The sequence below is a fragment of the Ambystoma mexicanum genome, chromosome 2q (genome assembly GCF_040938575.1).
Source record: "Ambystoma mexicanum isolate Mex_15411 chromosome 2q, UKY_AmexF1_1, whole genome shotgun sequence".
Classification (NCBI taxonomy): domain Eukaryota; kingdom Metazoa; phylum Chordata; class Amphibia; order Caudata; family Ambystomatidae; genus Ambystoma; species Ambystoma mexicanum.
In genome coordinates this window covers 1,415,505,619-1,415,524,366 of record NC_090924.1, presented here as the reverse complement: position 1 = coordinate 1,415,524,366, position 18,748 = coordinate 1,415,505,619, and the positions used below count along the sequence as shown (strand labels likewise).

At 49.6% G+C, this 18,748-nt stretch overlaps 1 protein-coding gene across 1 annotated transcript in view; it reads left to right on the top strand.

Moving 5' to 3' along the window:
• PLEKHA8 (pleckstrin homology domain containing A8) overlaps positions 1-18,748 on the top strand; it is a 353,037-nt gene that overhangs the window by 304,479 nt on the left and 29,810 nt on the right. Inside the window, exons 9-10 of the mRNA XM_069648916.1 lie at positions 2,929-3,014; positions 4,083-4,141. Coding sequence (XP_069505017.1) covers positions 2,929-3,014; positions 4,083-4,141 — 145 coding nt within the window. The remainder of the gene's footprint in view (positions 1-2,928; positions 3,015-4,082; positions 4,142-18,748) is intronic.

The following is an 18,748-nucleotide window of genomic DNA, read 5'->3' as shown; positions in this document are numbered from 1 at the left end:
ATCCCTACAGGAATTTCTTAATGATCCAATCGCTGGTGGGTGAACAGAATGCTTCTGATGGATTCGCGTGCTCTCCAATACACTGCCATGCAGTGGCAAGACCTAGAATCCTCTTGGAAAAACAAATTGATCGAGACAAGCCTCAACAGTTTCTAATCTGATCCTCCAATGTCCCACAGGACTCCCCGTCACCGTGCTTCACGCGAGTATTTCTACTATTGTTTTCACTCTGACAACAACTGTAGAAGCAAAAGAAAGAATGCGCCTTGGTGGTATATCGCCGTCCGAAACCATCTTCTCCCATTCAGCCTGACTTCTCTGGGACTTTTGACACGATGACATTCCAGTCTCTGCTTTATTTCCCTCCTGGCATGTTTGGTTCGGATCTGTCCCAGTTTTCGTCTCATCACTCTGATTGCACTTAGTGTGTTTCTTGGGCTGGTAGATGTTCGTTTGCTTAACTGTTACTGTTTCATGTTTGGATCCCCGAGGCTCTCTCCTTGGCCCCCTGCTCTTTTCTCTGTATATTATGCCTGGCCACCATTATTCAATATTTTGGCTTTCATTGCCATTTCTTTGCAGATGACTGCATCGTTTACCCCCTGATTAGCAGCAGAAAAAGAGTCGGAGTACAATGTTTATGTTTATTCATTTATATTGCGCGCCAGACGTGAAGGTATGCGGTCGCAGGAGCAGCAGGGTTATTCTCAGCTTGGTTACAGTGCTGTTCCGTAATTAGTGTATATACACAGGTTTCAGCAGTTGCGACAAATGCAGTGGTAAAGAGTTAAGTAACAATAGTTGCACTATGGATGCTTTCGCATTACCTTCTTTTAAATCCTCCCAAAACTGAAGTTCTCTTCTTTCCTGCATCACCTCCATGTGATGACTTCCCTTCCTTGCTCTTGACCTCCGGCCACGCGTACTTTGGGTATTATTCTTGGGTCATCACTTTCTTTTGCTAGTCCCACCTCCTCTCCAGCCCGTATGTGTGATTTCAAAGGCTGGAACAATGAGTCCAATTGTGACTGTTCCGATTCTGCCATAGGAGCTCTAGGCGGAGCCTGCCGTGGTCTAGCTGGGGCTGGCAATTCATGTTCAACTACATCCATATTTCTTGCTTGACAATCACTTTGGGAATGGAACTGCTCTGTTGGATTGCACTAACTGCATGTCCCACACAGCTACTGTTGGCAGTTCAGGAAACCTGGTTCTGCCCCTTTAGAGTCTGAAAACTACTCTCCCCCAGAAGCCCACTAGGCCTGTAGTGCTTTCCCTTCCCCAGCCCCAGCGATGGAGGGCCTAAAGATGTGGAGTGCCAGGTGATGCTAATGAGCCTAGGTGGAGGGGGGGATGCCTACAGATGTGGAGCGCCAGGTGATGCTAATGAGCCTGGGGGGTTGCCTACAGATGTGGAGCGCCAGGTGATGCTAATTAGCCTGGGTGGGAGGGGGGGTTGCCTTCAGATGTGGAGCGCCAGGTGATGCTAATGAGCCTGGGTGGGAGGGGGGTTGCCTACACATGTGGAGCGCCAGGTGATGCTAATGAGCCTGGGTGGGGAGGGGGGTTGCCTACAGGTGTGGCGCGCCAGGTGATGCTAATGAGCCTGGGTGGGAGGGGGGTTGCCTACAGATGTAGAGCGCCAGGTGATGCTAATGAGCCTGGGTGGGAGGGGGGTTGCCTACAGATGTAGAGCGCCAGGTGATGCTAATGAGCCTGGGTGGGAGGGGGGGTTGCCTACAGGTGTGGAGCGCCAGGTGATGCTAATGAGCCTGGGTGGGAGGGGGGTTGCCTACAGATGTGGAGCACCAGGTGATGCTAATGAGCCTGGGGGGTTTGCCTACAGATGTGGAGTGCCAGGTGATGCTAATGAGCCTGGGTGGGAGGTGGGTTGCCTAAAGGTGTGAAGCGCCAGGTGATGCTAATGAGCCTGGGTGGGAGGGGGGTTGCCTACAGATGTGGAGCGCCAGGTGATGCTAATGAGCCTGGGGGGGTTTGCCTACAGATGTGGAACGTCAGGTGATGCTAATGAGCCTGGGTGGGAGGGGGGTTGCCTACAGATGTGGAGCGCAAGTCCTAGGTTTCTCTGCTTATTGAATGTGTTGTATTTGCGTGCTTTACATCTGGACAGAAATTACCACCAAGCATGTGTTGGACTCTTTACCTACACTAATCAACATTCTTTCTGACTTAACAATACAGACCACACATGTTCGCCCAACACGACATGGTGGCTACCAACCGAAAAACACCCCTACACTCGGTGTACAAGCTGCCAACGGCACATCCCAGCTTGCCTTACCCGCCTCCCTCCACAGCAGCAAGAGACCGCGCAAGAACCATTAGCGGAACATAACTTCAACCGAGTAACCGTACAAAAACCAGAAAGACGCGGAGAATGTGAAATCCAATTCCGGTTTCTCGTGCACTATTCTCCCTTCAGCTTGGGGGAACTGATCACCTCCCCGGGGAGGAATGGGCCGCCTGGTAAGGCAGCTTGTAACGGAACTGCATGTGTGGTCCACATGAAAATCGACGCTTTGCCACAGCTGAACCTCCAGTTTTCCTCTTTTTGTTTACAATAATAATGTGTTTATCCAAAATGGGCATGCAGCATACATGGCAACCGTTCGGACGACAATAGTCCAGTCCTGGTTTTCGCTTTCCATTCTGGGACTTGTAGTACTGGATTTATAATTGGGTTAAAACCAGGACTGGAGTCTCCGGAATGGAATGGATAGTGCTGGGGTGTATGATACAGGAAAAGTGATCGCCCAGAGTTCTGTGACCCGCCCATAGAGAGACTATCCTCCGTTTCACGGGTCATGGCCTGGTGGCATCTTTTCTCTCGGCTCTCTGGGGTTGGGCAGTAGATGGGGCGCTGAGTGGGTGCTTTCCTCATTGACCTCTCTGCTCCCCTCTTTCCAGGTTTAATGACATTCAGCTGCTGGAGGGCGAAGGCATCCCGACGCAGGCCTTCCTCGACGCCTGCTACGCCATTGTGCCAGTGCTGGGTAAGGAGCCGGACTTCACCCCCACGCCCCTCCTGTTATTATAGATCTCTGCAAAGAGGGCGGTAACAAAAGAAGCAGTAACTCACACGACATACTTCCATTTCTTACAAATAAAGTGTTGTAATTCTAATGTCAAACTGTCAAAATTAGAAAAAGGCAAATTGATAAAAAAAATTCTAGGCTGCATCAAAAATATGAAGCACCTTAAAGCACTGCTTTTTAAAAATGGGGGGTGGCAGGCAGGTATCCCCTGTAGTTTTATTAGAAGATGAAGGCAGTTGCACGAGGGGGTGCTATCGTGGGGACCCTTATAACATCATAATTGACACTTTTTTATTGCATTTCTGATTTCATTCATATGGTTGCTACTATATGAAGTTTCACAGAATTGGAATGTGCATTGGTTTGGTGTCGTTTTGCTGTTTAAATGTATTATTTTGAGATGTTCACTGCTCCGTTTCTGTCTGGGTTTATTATTTCTGGGAGATCCCGTTGCAATATTACAGGGTAGCAGGTCTCTCACGGATGTGTTGGATTGTTCTTGGGTCTCGCAAAAGCACCTGGATCACTTTAGGGAACGGTGCCCTAAGAGGCGCTAGAATAATCTTGCGTTGCGGCAGGAGGCGTGAATGCAAGTGTGCAATTTCCCATCTGACCGCAGGGGGTGCTGCCACGCCAGTGTCTCCCCACCTTCTGCAGGTGACCTCCCTCTGCTGCCGCCTGCATGCTGCGCCGTGATGCGAGGTGCCACGTGCACGACCGCACGGGGGGGGGGCTGCAGAGCCTCCGTTGCTGTCATCCTACAGTCTTCTCCCTCGCCAGAAGGTGGCGTGGCAGCACGAGGAGTGTTCTCTGCTAGTGAGTCTGCTCTCCACAGGCGGCGGCCGTGTGACAGCACTCATGCCAGCGTATGGGCAAGGACAGGTGCCCGCATTCCTTTACGACTGGAGGCCAGTCCCTAAGAGTGGAACCCGCCTTTGCTTCCATGATACGATATATGATAGTTTGTTTATATCGCTCCCACACACACGTGTTTCAACGTTCACCTGAACTTTCTCCTTTCTGCAGATAAACTCGGATCGACAGTCTTTGCCCCGGTTAAAATGGATTTTGTTGGCAATATCAAGGTGAGTGCATTTCATAGCTCTTCTGCAGTGCTCTGCACCCTGGCTCTGTAATACCGTAAGGATGCCTGTGCACCGGGGACTGGGTATGCAATATGCACTAAACCTGTGAGATGCCAAAACCCAGCGCCCCTCTCCACATGTGGGAGAGAGGCCACACTGTCTCTACAGCCCCCGAGTGATGGATGTCGCAGCCATCGTACCCTCTTATCCAGATTCCGAATCTACTCGAATCAGTATGCATGGTCCATGGTCTTGCAAGTGTTCTGAACCTTTCAGTGGGCCCTACGCCCACTGTACAGTATGCACTTCCTTATTAAAGCATGCCATCCTTTTATCACAGGGCTATTTATCAAATGTGAAAATGTGTGGTCATTATGTTCCAAAATGTGCTTTCATTTTATGCAAATCAGCCAGGAACCCGAATTGGTGCTGATTTATCTCCTTCCCAGGAGCCTCGCAAACCGTCAGTCTTAGAATGCGGTTTTCGTGTTTTCTTCCCTATGGCTATTTTGTCCCTTTGCATATTTGCTGTGGTGTTTTCACCTCGGCCGTTTTAATAAAACCACAAAAAATCACATGTTTTGTGTTTGGAGGGTGGGTGGCAGGTTGAGGTGGTAAGGGTGAGTTGGAGGTGGTCTTGGTGGAAACTCCATTCAAAAACAAACGCCGGAAAAACGGCCTCGATGATAACAGCACGACAAATATGCAAGCGGTAAAACAGCTGCGAAGAATGCGCGGGAAAGCCTAGAATACCTGTCGGATTATGATTTATCACACGTGTAACATCCTTTTATTACTGTTAAATACCGAATCATTAGAAATTATTATTGACAAATCTTCCAGTTTAGCTGGTTCGACGAATTAAATATTTTCCTTTTCTTAATAGCTTATTTCGCCAAGAAAACACGCCATATTGTCTCTCCAAAATGCCCTTCACACCTGGACAGCTTTGCGCTCAGATTAAAAGAAATTGTCTGTTTGTGCTGTAAGCACCAAAGCAATGTTTTCATTTTGTTTGCTGGCGACTGGACCCCCATACTGTAACAGTATGTATTCGGGCAGTTTTTGTACCTCCCCCTGAGAACGCTACCACCACTGACTTTAGGGGGAGGGCTAGCACACCAGAGAAGAAAGGGAAGCGGTGCCATCCCCCATTGCCCACCCCCTTTTCTGGGGGGTGGGGGAGAAGACATCATGCATCAGCTAGATCTACTAAGAATAATACAGACAACTGTTTACATTTGGAATACGGGGGGTGGGGGGAGGGAGAGGGGGTGCAGAACCAGCCCTAAGCAAATTCACATTTCAATTCCTTACATTTCTAAGGTACCCCCTTGGTCGGGGAACATCATTGTCTTAATGTTCCCTGGGACATTTGTCATTTCCAGTTAGCAGAGTAGCGGACATATGCCTCTGTAACTGTCGAGCAGTAATTCTTCAGGACCACAATCTCGTTGACCAGGAGTCTCAACTGTCCCTAAGGGACTTCTTGCACGTCATCAGAATTTGGCTCAGGTGCGCCCATCGGGAATCCCTCCGCGGCCGAAACCGCAGCGTCAAACCCATCCCTGGCTAGGACTGCCCAAAACTCTGCCACACTTTGGTGTGGCCCCCCAATGCCCCAAAAACCTACTGACCTCATTCAGGTGCTTCTACACTCCCTGACTGCCGTTAGCACCTCCTGCCCCTTTTAGACCGGTTTACCACAACCACGAGGCAACCTTTTGCCGTATTAAACACAAATCCCCTCCTAGAGAGCTTCTGGTAGCAGCTTGCCAGGTCAGTCACTCCCATAACCTTTGTATGGATCATTCCAGTTACCTTTACAGCGAGAACGGCCCTCCACTGGTATCTGACTGCCAGGTCTGTCATTCCCATAACCTTTTTATGGATCACTCATGATTCCATTCTTGCGAGAACGGCCCGCCTCTGGGATCTGACTGCCAGGTCAACACTCATTACAGTATCCCCACCAGTTTCGGGCTCATGTATTCACCATCCCTCCTTTCGGTTGTGTCCCCTTAGCATGTTCCCGAGTGCCCAACTCCATTCATTTGTGGTGTACTTCCGGCAATGCACATGTGTTGGTTCGTGTTGTCCTGCTTCTGGAGAAACTGGTTGCCACTGAGTTTAAAAGCATTCCTGTGAACCCTGCATGTCTCTAGCAAGTGCCCAGCATACCCCTCTACACAATGTGCCCTGTTTGTTGTGCGCGTAAGATCTTTGCAGGATAATACTAAACATCAAATCATGGCTGGTTAAGTGGCGCATGACCCAAGGGAAGTTGTATGTTTTTTAGGGCGCATGGGGGCGGGAGGGGAAGCGGACACTCTGCAGGCCTGCCGTGCTTTTAATCAATGGCCTGCTTGTTTCTCCCTAATGCTTGCTCGCCGAGCTACTTACCCAGTGAGCAGCCACCCAGACCTGGAGTGATTTCAATCGATAACCGGCCTGTGTCGTATCTTAACCTTTTCCCATCGTACTTGCGACATCTCTCCAATCTTACCCTGTATATTAAACTGGTAAAAACTGGGGTATACTGAGAGTAACAGGCGGTATGCTCCTCATGGATGGGCGTGACCTATACTAAATGTTTTATCTGGTCCAGTTTCACTGCCATTCCAGGTAGTTGTTCTGAAAGAGGTTTATCGCTTGTGATCTGTGTTCCTATCAGGTTTGCGTTGTGTTTTTGTACTGTGCTTATGACTTTATGACCAAGTACTTCCCCCGTAGTTTACTTGGCCTAACTATATCATAATTCAAGCTTGTAAGCGTTTCTGTTGAATACTTGGATTACCCTCCAGTCTTACCGCTGATCCTGTACCCCGTGGGAGTATCCCACCCCTTACCAAAGTTCTGCAGTGCTCATGGCCATACTCTTGAGACAAACCTGAGGCAGTCCTCGTCGTCCTCCGCCATCTACCTTTCCTACGACAGTACAGAAACATATGATATGGCATTTATAACGCACCTATACACAAGTGTGTCAAGGTGCGACGAGGCAAGGGACGGGGAACAGAGGGAAGACAGACAGCGATCCTACTAGGCCAGGTGTCATTCCGATCACGCAAGTGAAGAGGGGTGGGGGAAGAGTGCAGTACATGGGATAATAACAAGTTAAGTGTGGCCATCAGGTGGCAAGTGCAAGGGTAAGTAAGGCAGGCAGCAATAATCAAGTGCTGGTAATGGGACTGTAGGGATACAGAAACAGTCCCCAAGTGCAGCGGTAGCCAGGAGGGCAGTGCAGGTGTGTGACTGGCGGAGGAGGGGACCTGGGCCTGAGATCAGAGGGTGGGCAGGTAAACCAGTGCAGTTTCAGTATCAGCCAGGAAGTCAGCAGGGGAAGAGGAAGAGAAAAAGCAGAAGCAAAAAGAAGGGTTTTGAGTTGCTTCCGGAACCAGAGACGGTTCCTCAAGTTTCAGGGATTCAGGGGGGCAGTTCCATAGGGAGGCCCCGGCCAAAAGAGTTATCTACCACCGACTCGTTGCTTGGAGAAGTGACTGACCCTGAGGGAGTTGGAGGCAGATGAGAGAAGAGCTCGAGAAGTAGATATTTAGGAAGAGGGAGTTGGAGGTATTGAGGCCCCAGGCCCAGAAGGCCTTGTGGACGATGCAGAGGGCTTTGAACTTAATCCTCACCACCACTGGGAGCCAGTGCTGAGATTTCAGTCGTGGAGAGATACGATCCCTGGGCTTGAGGCCAAGGACAGTCTCACAGTCCAATTCTGGATGAGTTGCAGAGGGCGGAGAGTAGAGGCAGGCAGATTTAGAAACAGGCTGTTGCAATACAAGAGGCTGTTGCAATACTCCAGCCTAGAGAGAACCAGTGCTCAAGAGGCATTGAGCTTCTGAGGGAAGGAGAGGAGAGGAAAGGAATAATACCTCTGAGGAGGTGCAGCTGGTAGTGAGACTTCTTAGAGACATCAGACATGTGAGGAGAGAAGGAGTGTGTGGAGTCGAAGAAAAACCCCTGAAATTCACCAGTTATGGTAAGCTAAGCAACCATAACTCGCGCCACCACCGTGCACTGCTAAGACTAACACCCAGGACATCAAAGATGACGTAATTAATGGCATCACTGATAACATCACATGTGCATTTAGTTTTCATGAAAACTCTGTACAAGGGATTCTTATTCTAATGTTGACAGAAAATGTGAAGGATAATTGGAATATATGTTTTGAGCTATGTAGTGGATTTGGCAATGCATTGATATAATTAGCATTCCATTATGAAGTTCTTTACACTATACCAAGCGACTCAAGTATAAATATAAGCATTGCATTGTGTGCAGCATACATGATGGCGGTGCAATATTCATAATCTTCCCATGTTGAATAGTGAAATGATAAATGCTTTCTTATTAGAGTGTTGTGTACTGTGCAACATGTAATAAGTAGCTAATAAAACCACTTACTACATATTTTCATTATTACATACAAAACACAAAGCCACAAAAACACATACAAATATGAGTATATATAGAGAAAGTGAAGTATGCAAAAAAGCAGCAGTAGAAGCAGAAAGTGTTCACAACCTAACTGATTATCTTTATGCACAGAAAGGGTGGCTCTGCTTCAAACCTAATACTTTCCTATGTACAAATATCCCATGATGTGACTGCACCCTAAAGAAACTAATGCAAATACAAATATGAGCACATCCACAGAAAGTACAGTAAAAGAAAAACAGCAAAAGCATAAGAAAGTGTTGATTGTGTATTTTTCCTATGTACATGTTTTATATGGTGTGAGTGGACGCTAAAAGAATTATTGTAAGAACATATTTAAAGTATAAGTCTAAAATATAGTACTTTTTGATTTTTTGTGCCTATTACTGTCTAAGATATATCACGAAAGGAAAAAAAGAGCGAGTCAAATATGTGATGTCATCAATGACGTTTGTGATTTGTGATGTCATCTTTGATGTCCTGGGTGTTAGTCTTAGCAGTGCACGGTGATGGCGCCCTTTAACAAAGTTGTTTTACTGAATTTCATAGGTTTTTTAGTAGCGCAACTTAACCATAATGTCCCTTTTAACAAAGTTTTTTTACTGTGTGTGTGTGTGTGTGTGTGTGTGTGTATGTGTGTGTATATATATATATGTATATATATATATATATATATATATATATTTCTGAGGCTTGTGGAATCTGCTTAGATCACATGCTGTGCATAGGCCGACATCTAGTGGAAGCTGCGGAGTATTACAGTTTGTTTTTCGAAACTCGAAAATGGGCGTCGACACAGGCGTGCCAGTAATACTATCCCTAGTGTGACGTCCACTGTACCCAAGATCCCTCATGCGTCTAGGATCCTCAGATTGTTTTTTTCCGCCATACTGGTCGGAAGAATTTGCGGAGTCACCTGGCCTTAGCCATACTTTTGCTAATAATCAAATTTATAATTCTTATTGACATCCTTCCCCACCCCAACGTCGACACTCGACGACGGCTGGAGAAGACATCGACCGTCGGCTGCTGCACGACGGATCGGGGCCTCGGAAGGCCGCTGGCCTCGGCCCGGGCCTAGTAGGCCGCTGGCCTCGGCCCTGCAAGTAGGGAGAGTGGGGGGTGGTACATACTCTTCACTCTTGATATATAGGTACACCTTATATATTTCCTACACTTACCAGCCCGCTGCCTCAAGGTGTGTATGGAGGGTACCCCTTTCCAATTCTGCCCCAAGTGCAACCGCAAATACCCTTGGGTCGACAGGCACGCCACGTGCAATCTCTGCTTGCCGAGGGACCACCCCGAAGCGAACTGCAGAGCGTGTAGTAGGTTTAAACCTAAGACACTTAAGGACCGTTCGACAAAGCGTTGGGCCCACCACGCCAGGCAGGCGGCCATGGCAGCGGAGGGCGCCTTCAGCGATGGCAGCGACGCCGTACTTTCGGACGGCGAGGGCATTACGGCGTCAAAAGACAGCAGAGCGCAGGTCCCCGACCTCGGAAGGTCGTCCGGCAGGGCGGCTATGGGGAAGACCCCCGGCGACGCAAGCGCTACACACCCTACACACACTAAACACACTAAGTCCAACCGAACCTCGACGACGTCGACTTCTCGGAAAGAGGCACAGATAGAACGGTCTGACTCGGTGTCCTCTGGGCGCTCTCGATCGAGATCGCCTCATGACGCAAGGCAATCATCCACTCTTGCCAAGAGTGCCTCGCTCCCTAGACTAACGGAAGTTCGATCGTCGGAGGACGAAGACGACTTCCACCCCCAGGCCGCGCTCCAAGAGACGGAGCCCGCAGTTAACACCAGAGAGGCCCCACGCTTGAAAGACACAGATACCTCTTCCGATCCTCGACGCCAGACGTCGAAAGTCTCCGGGGCCTCCAAGGGACAGGGAAAACACTTTTCCACGCACGGGGAAGGGGGGAAACAGCGGAAAGCACATTCTTCCACTCCTGTAAGGCCATCCTTTCCCCCAAAGCACACAGACAAATACAAGTCTACTGCAACATCCAGCAAGGGTACCCTTGATAAGTCCCCAAAATTGCCTACTAAAGTCATCCCCTGTTCCAAAGAATGGTCCAGTGAAGACATAGACAGGGTCATGTCAAGGATGTCTTCCTTGGCAGATTTTTACGACAAGAATCCAGAGCTTTTCCTCTCGTATGACCCTCAGGGGGCCACACCCTCAGGTTCCACTGATCCTATCCCCCTAAGTAAAAAGGCCCGGTTTGAAAGACCTGAACCCTTTGAGGTGCAGCCTTACTCTACTCCATACTCTACTCCACACCCCAGGTACCAAGGAGAGCCTTTCCCTGAGGGGGACCAGGAGTTTGAAATTATGGAGGAACAAACCGGGGCGGAATACTATGCGGATGATGAGGACCAGGAGGAGGGAGAAGATGAGCAGGAAATTTACAGAGTAGATTCCCCTGTAGAGAACGAAGCCCCAATTACCGACTCGCCAGTCGATAACCAACCCCTCCTTAATGAGGTTCTCGCTCGCGCGGCAGAACATTTTCACATCGACACCCAGGTGTACAGGAGGAAAGGGACTTCGCAGAAGAGTTGGTGGGAGAGAGGAGGCCGGTCGCTCAGACATCCCTATCCTTAAATCCATCCAACGAAGAATAGATCCATCCCTGGTGAACCCAAACCTCACCAGAGCTGTCAACCCCAGGGTCGAAAAACTTTTCCGGTCAGCCCAGTCTGACCCTCTCTATATAAGAGGACATCTTAAACCAGACTCCCTAGTTGTTACCAACACTCGGAAAAGGGCTGGAACACCCTTATCTTCGTCAGAAGCTCCTCCCGACAAGGAGAGCAAAAAACTTTACGGGTTTGGCAGGAAGGTAGCCTCAACGTCCGCCTACCAAGCAAGGATTGCTAACTCCACCACCCTGTTGGCCAGCTACAACTGCCATCATTGGGAAGAGGTCGCGGCACTCGAGCCTCTGCTCCTGAACCGTTAAAAGGCCAATTGGCTCGGATCTCGGCAGAAGGGAGAGCCGTGTCTGGTTGCATATTAAAAGCAACTTTCGACGCCGCGGACAACGCAGGGAGATTGATAGCAGAAGGTACTGTTATCAAAAGACATGCGTGGTTACGGCAGTCGGGGTTCAAAACAGAAACTCAGGCTTCATTAATAGATAAGCCGGTGGAACCAGATCTATTGTTTGGGAAAGCGGTCGAAGACGCACTAAAAAACGCCAAGGAAGAATACGAAACACTGAAATCCCTTGGCCAACTAACCAACAAACCCCCTAACCAGAGGGGGAACAGTAATTTTCGTCGCCCACGCGGCAAAAATTCACAAAGAGGCAACTATACCCAGGGACAGGGTACACAGTGGAACAGCCAGCAGCAGTCTACCCAAAGTTACGGCAGGGGTAACAAAAGAGGTCGTGGGAGAGGCAGAGGCAGCCCCAACAAGGGAGGTGGCACGCCTCCACCAAAGCAGTGCGCTCAGTTCAGGGTCCCTTCTCACGCAACCCCAGTAGGGGGACGCATTTCCAACTTCACCCAGGTTTGGGAAGGGATCACCTCAGACAGATGGGTGCTGTCAACAGTGTCCACAGGATATTGTATAGAATTACTGCAGCGTCCCCGGAACCATCCTCCACGACAAAGAGTACACTCCTTAGAACATCAGAAGATCCTTCTCGAGGAGATCGCCATTCTGCTAGAAAAGGACGCGATAGAACTCGTCCCAGGACACCAGGTAAACAAGGGTATCTATTCAACTTACTTCCTTGTGCCAAAGAAAGATTTGACAATGCGCCCAGTATTGGACTTACGGCCTGCCAACAAGTATGTCAAGCCCCAAAAATTCCGTATGACCACGCTACAAGAGGTAATCCCCCTCCTAAAAAAGGGGGATTACATGGCAACCTTGGATATGAAAGATGCTTATTTTCATATTTCCATGCTCCCGGCGCACAGAAAGTACTTGCGCTTCAAGGTGGACAGTCGCCACTACCAATTCAAGGTACTGCCCTTCGGGATAACTTCAGCACCAAGGGTATTCACCAAGGTACTGGCGGTGGCAGCTGTACACCTACGCAGGGAGGCAATCCCAGTGTACCCTTATCTGGACGACTGGCTCATAACGGGGGAAACCCCAGGGATTTGCAGGACAAACATTCAAAGGACTATCGACCTCCTCCACGAATTAGGCTTCTCAATCAACGAGAAGAAGTCAAGCCTGGCGCCAAGCACCTCAAAACAGTTCCTAGGAGCAATCCTAGATACTCAGAAAGGGTTGACCTTCCCTTCGGAAGAAAGAATTCGGAATATACTACTGCAAATTCCACATTATCAGTCCGGTCAACAAATAACGGTACGCAAAGCAATGCGGTTACTGGGCATGATGGCGTCATGCATTTACCTGGTCCCCCACGCGCGACTGCGCATGCGTCCCATGCAGGAATGGTTGGCGAAACAGTGGTCTCAGGCAAGTGGTCAGTGGGACGATCTAGTGGTCGTTTCGCCAACACTTGTACAGAGCCTACACTGGTGGACAAGAGAGAATCTCGCAAGGGGAAAAACCTTTTACGATCCCGAAGTACAAGCAGTGGTGACTACAGATGCATGCCTGACTGGGTGGGGAGCTCACCATCTCCACCACACAGCTCAGGGTCTCTGGTCTCACTCAGTAGCCAAGAACCACATAAACCTGCTAGAGCTTCTGGCAGTATTTAGAGCGCTTCGGGCGTTCGAGCCCTATCTACTAAACTTGTCGGTGCAGATCCTGACGGACAGCACGACAGCCATGTTCTATCTGAACAAGCAAGGAGGGACTCGTTCGCCAAATCTGTCCAAGCTTGCCCAGAAAATCTGGATATGGGCACTCAAACGGAACATCTTCCTGTCATCGCAACATGTTCCAGGGGAGCTCAATTCCCTAGCGGATGCTCTAAGCAGAGACTCCCTCCCAGAAGAACACGAATGGGTCCTTCACAGAAAGATCGTAGAAGATCTCTTCTCTCAGTGGGGTTTCCCCACTATAGACTTATTCGCCACAAGCGAAAACAAACAATGCCCAGGATTTGCATCCAGGTTCCCCCAGCCAGACTCCCAAGGGAACGCCCTGTGGATGAACTGGTCAGGGATTTTTGCGTACGCTTTTCCACCAACTCCTCTCATCAGGAAAGTGGTGTACAAGATGAGCAAGGAATCGATGACGCTCATCCTAGTTGCTCCCATGTGGGCGAGACAACCATGGTTTCCACACCTACGCAGGATGGCGGTGTGCGAGCCCATCAAACTTCCAGCCTGGTACAACCTACTGTCCCAGCAACAAGGTCAGACAGTGCACCAGCAACCCAACTCAATGAACCTGGCAGCATGGCTCCTGAGGTCATAGAGTTTGGACATCTCAATTTACCACAGAGGTGTATGGACATCCTAAAAGAATCCAGGAAACCAAACACAAGGCACTGTTACTTTGACAAGTGGAAGAGATTCGTTATTTGGTGCCAGAATAAACAAATCAACCCTGTTAATTGCACTCATTCCAACATTGTGACATACATGCTCCACCTGCTGGATGCAGGATTGGTTTTTAACTCTCTGAAAGTACACCTGGCAGCCCTCTCGGCTTACACCACATCCCATAACAGGGTGTCGTGGTGGAAAGTACCAGTAGTTAAAGCCTTCATGGAAGGAGTAAAGAGACTTCACCCTCCTATTTCGAACCCACCGCCAGGATGGGACCTTAATGTGGTGCTAGCTAAGCTCATGGGGCCCCCTTTCAAACCCATGCATAAAAGTAGTCTCAAACACCTGACGTATAAAACGGCCTTCTTAGTAGCCATTACCTCTATAAGAAGGGTCAGTGAAATTCAGGCTCTGTCAGTGCAGGATCCTTTCTTTACTATCCATAAAGACAAACTGGTTTTACGCACACACCCTAGGTTCTCACCTAAAATTATATCAAAGTTCCATGTAAACCAGTCCATCGAGCTTCCGGCTTTCTTCCAGAACCCGCAAAGCTCGGCTGAGGTGAAACTACACACCCTAGATGTGCGTAGGGCGGTCCTCTACTATGTAAATAAAACCAGACCGCTAAGGAAAACACATCAACTGTTTGTCTCCGTAGCTACAGGCAGAGAGGGAGATCGCGTCTCTAAAGGCGCTATCTCGAAGTGGATTATCAACTGTATACAGCTGTGTTACTCTCTTTCTGAGAAAACTGTGCCTTTTACGCCAAGAGCCCACTCTACTAGAGGCATTGGGGCCACTCTGGCTTTCATTGCAAATGTTCCCCTCGACACCATTTGCAAAGCAGCTACTTGGAGCTCCATTCACACTTTTACTCAGCATTACTGCATTGACACTCATTCCAAGACAGATACACAAGTGGGACAAGCGGTTCTAAGACACCTGTTTGCTCATGACCCTTCTCACATCCCACCTCCTTCTTCTGGTACTGCTCGCTAATCTATGCACAGCATGTGATCTAAGCAGATTCCACAAGCCTCAGAAGGGATACATTACTCACCGTAATCGTATTTCTGATGCTTGTATCTGCTTAGATTCACATGCGTCCCACCCTTACTCCCCTCCGAGAGAAGGCGCATGTTTGCTTGTAGTCTTACCTTTCTGTCTATCTGCTTGGATTATCTGTACTCACGCTACTCCTCATGCTTCCTCATGTCAGAAAAAATACAATCTGAGGATCCTAGACGCGTGAGGGATCTTGGGTACAGTGGACGTCACACTAGGGATAGTATTACTGGCACGCCTGTCTCGACGCCCATTTTCGAGTTTCGAAAAACAAACTGTAATACTCCGCAGCTTCCACTAGATGTCGGCCTATGCACAGCATGTGAATCTAAGCAGATACAAGCATCAGAAATACGATTACGGTGAGTAATGTATCCCATATCTCCTCATTCGAATGGATTGTGTCCTCCAACGTATTCCACATCTTTGACATGTAATGTCCACAGCTGTGTACTTCGGAAACTTTTTCGGCAGTGGACGTCCTGCATCAATGGCGTCGGGTCGATGTCCCTTGAAGGCCTCCGTCGAGGGCGACGTCACCGGATGTTATAAATAGGATGCACGGCGCCCGTAGCCTCAGTTCTGTTTTTTCTGCAAACGTGTTTGCTTCAGAGACTCACCGCGCCTTGTGTTTTCCTCATGAATGTCTTCTTCTTCAACCCCTCCGACTCCGCGGTCTGGCTTTCTAGACTTGCCGGGACTGCAAGTCGAAAATGTCGATTACCGACCCGCATCGCATTTGTTTGTGGTGCTTGGGTGAGAGTCACGACACCGATGACTGTTCCAAATGCCAGTCGCTGACTGCTAAGGCCTTGCGGAGCTTAAGGGAAAGCTTCAGGTAGATGGGGGTGGGGAAGTTTGAAACCCAGTAAGTCCCATAGGTCCAAGTCTAAGGGTATGTCCACCGACGATTCGAGGGGTGAGTCTCTGCGTCGGTCTCGGAGGGGTTCCCGCCATTCGTCGTCCTTATCTCAGCATTCTAGGAAGCGCCCTCACCAGTCGTCTTCCCCATTCTCCTCGGAGGATTGCGCTATGTGGAAAGTGGCTTGTCCGACTAAGTCCTCGATCTCGGAGGAATGGGCGGCCTTTAGGGAGCAGATGTTGACGATTTTCCAAATCTGTGAGGCCTGTTATGGACTCCAGGCCCTCGGCTGTTCTGAGACGGGACTTTTTCCTCCCTCTGGATGACATCTGAGGAAGAGGAGAGGTCAGATTTTGATTTTGACCCTCTTGGCTCATGTCTTTTCAAGGGAATGCCAATTCGATGAGTTGAGGCAAACTCTTCATGACGCTAGTGGCCTGGACACTTCTCCGGAAGTGGACCCGAGCCTGGTGCGCATGCTGAGTCATTCTACCGGATGGCTCATGGCTAGGGTCACAGAGTATCTGGGCTGGTCCAGTCCTCCTGAAGATTTTGTGCAAGATGATCTAACTGACATTTTAGATCAAAGTCCCTCCTCTGACCCGGTGTTACCTTTTCATCTGACATTACATAAAAGGGTGGCGGTTGCTTGGCAGTCACCCGAATCTCTTCCGGCTGTTAACAAATTGTTAACCAAAAAATACCACCCTTCCGGTAGCGACCCCAGCTACCTGTCCACTCACCCCACTCCCGAGAGTTTGGTGGTTTAGGTGGCTACGGCCATCTCGAGGCAGGTGACGTACCCTACCATCCCTCCTGATAGGGACAACAAACGCTTTGACGGTTGAGCATGCAAGGAGTTTTCTGCGAGGAGTATGGCGCTAAAATCAGCCAACTCCATGTGTGCCTTGGCAAGATTTTCACACACTCTGTGGAGCTGTGTTTCTCTTGCGGCTGAGCATATTCCCGAAGGGGATGAGAGGGATGGGTTCCTTGCTCTCGTGCAATATGGCAAGGATGCCATATGTGAATCCGTTCAGTCGGGATTGGGCATGGCCGACAGTGTTAGCTGGTCCATGGCTGTGTGCACCGTTATATGCGTATTTGCGTGGTTGGGTAAGTCAGGTTTTGTCCCGGATGTGCAAGCCTGTCTTTTGAACATGCCCTTTGATTGCGCGCATTTGTTTGGCAGCAAGGCTGACAAGAGCCTTGAGAGGTTGCAAAAAGCTGCAGCGAAGTGCAGCTGTGCGCCAACATCTGTCTTTTCATCCTAGGGGCCAGCAGTGGAGGGGAGGTTCTTTTTGTTACTACTCCTCCTTTGGTAGAACGAGAGGAGCCGGCAGTCAAAGTGGTCAGCGTAAAAACCTGTGGTGGTCAGGGAAATTGAGGTGCCAAAGCCGCTCAGGCAGCTGCCTCTTGGCCTTCAGACGATGCCGCAGCTGCTCCAAAACAGTCATGAGGCCATGTCCCATTGTTCGCTGGTTGGGGGCAGGCTATCTCAGTCCTTCTGGAGATCTTCGCCCTTTGGAGAACCCCACAAGTGGATCTCTTCGCCACCAGTGCCAACCGGAAGTGCGAGAGATTCTGCTCAAGGGAATTTCTTCCCAGAGGAGCCTTAGGAGATGCATTTGTAGTAGATTGGTCGTTCCCACTGCTGTACACATTTTCTCCAGTCCCCGTTATTCCTCAAGTGTTAAGGAGGATGCAGGCAGGAGAGAGCTCTCTCGCTCTCTCTCTCGCGCTCTCTTGCTGTCTCTCGCGCTCTCTTTCTGTCTCTCTCGCTCTCTCGCGCGCTCTCTCTCTCACGTGCGCTCTCGCTCTCTCTCTTGCGCGCACTCTCGCTCTCTCTCTTGCGCGCACTCTCGCTCTCTCTCTCTTGCGTGCACTCTCGCTCTCTCTCTCTTGCGCGCACTCTCGCTCTCTCTCTTGCGCGCACCCTCGCTCTCTCTCTCTTGGGCGCACTCTCGCTCGCTCTCTCTCTCTCACTCTCACTCTCTCTCTCTCTCTCTCGCGCGCGCTCTCTCTCTCTCGCGCGCGCTCTCGCTCTCGCTCTCTCTCTCTCTCGCTCTCCTCCCCCCCCCCTCACCCACCCCAGCGTGGTATACAAAGAAAGTGATACAACTTGAGGGCTGATGGAGGATCCACCCATTTCCTTATGAAGATCTTGGAAGCCTTTATATCTCCTCTTCTTTCAAATTTCCTTGAGTCCTCTCAATTCTTTGACGAGTTTCAATCCGGTTTTCGCACAGGAAGAGGAACTAAGTCTGTTCTTAATACTGCACTGGATGACTTCACTTGTCTGGTTGATCGAGGCTGTGTCGGAGCCATCCTGTTATTAGATCTTTCGGCGGCTTTCGACACCGTTGATCATATTACCTTGATCTCCTGACTATCCGCGGTTGGTCTTTCTGGCTGACTGGTCCCAATCGATCTCTTCCCCCTTTTCGCTCAGCCCCTGTTCCTATGTTATGTGAGGTTCCGCAGGACTCGGCACTGTCTCCTATCCTGTTCATTTTATATGTTGGGCTTCTGTTGGTTTTGCTCCAATACCACAGGTGCCGTTTTTATTCCTATGCAGACACCCAGTTCCTGGTGCGTCTGGATCTCTCGCAGGCTAACACAGCAGCCCGCCATAAGAAATGTTTGGAAGAGCTGGGAGGATGGATGACTTCTAACTGGCTTAAACTTAATGCCAGCAAGACCGAGTTCCTGGTTGTGGGTACCACCTCCCCCACCTGTTTTGGACAAATGCCTTATGGCCCACTTCCTTGGGCCCTCTC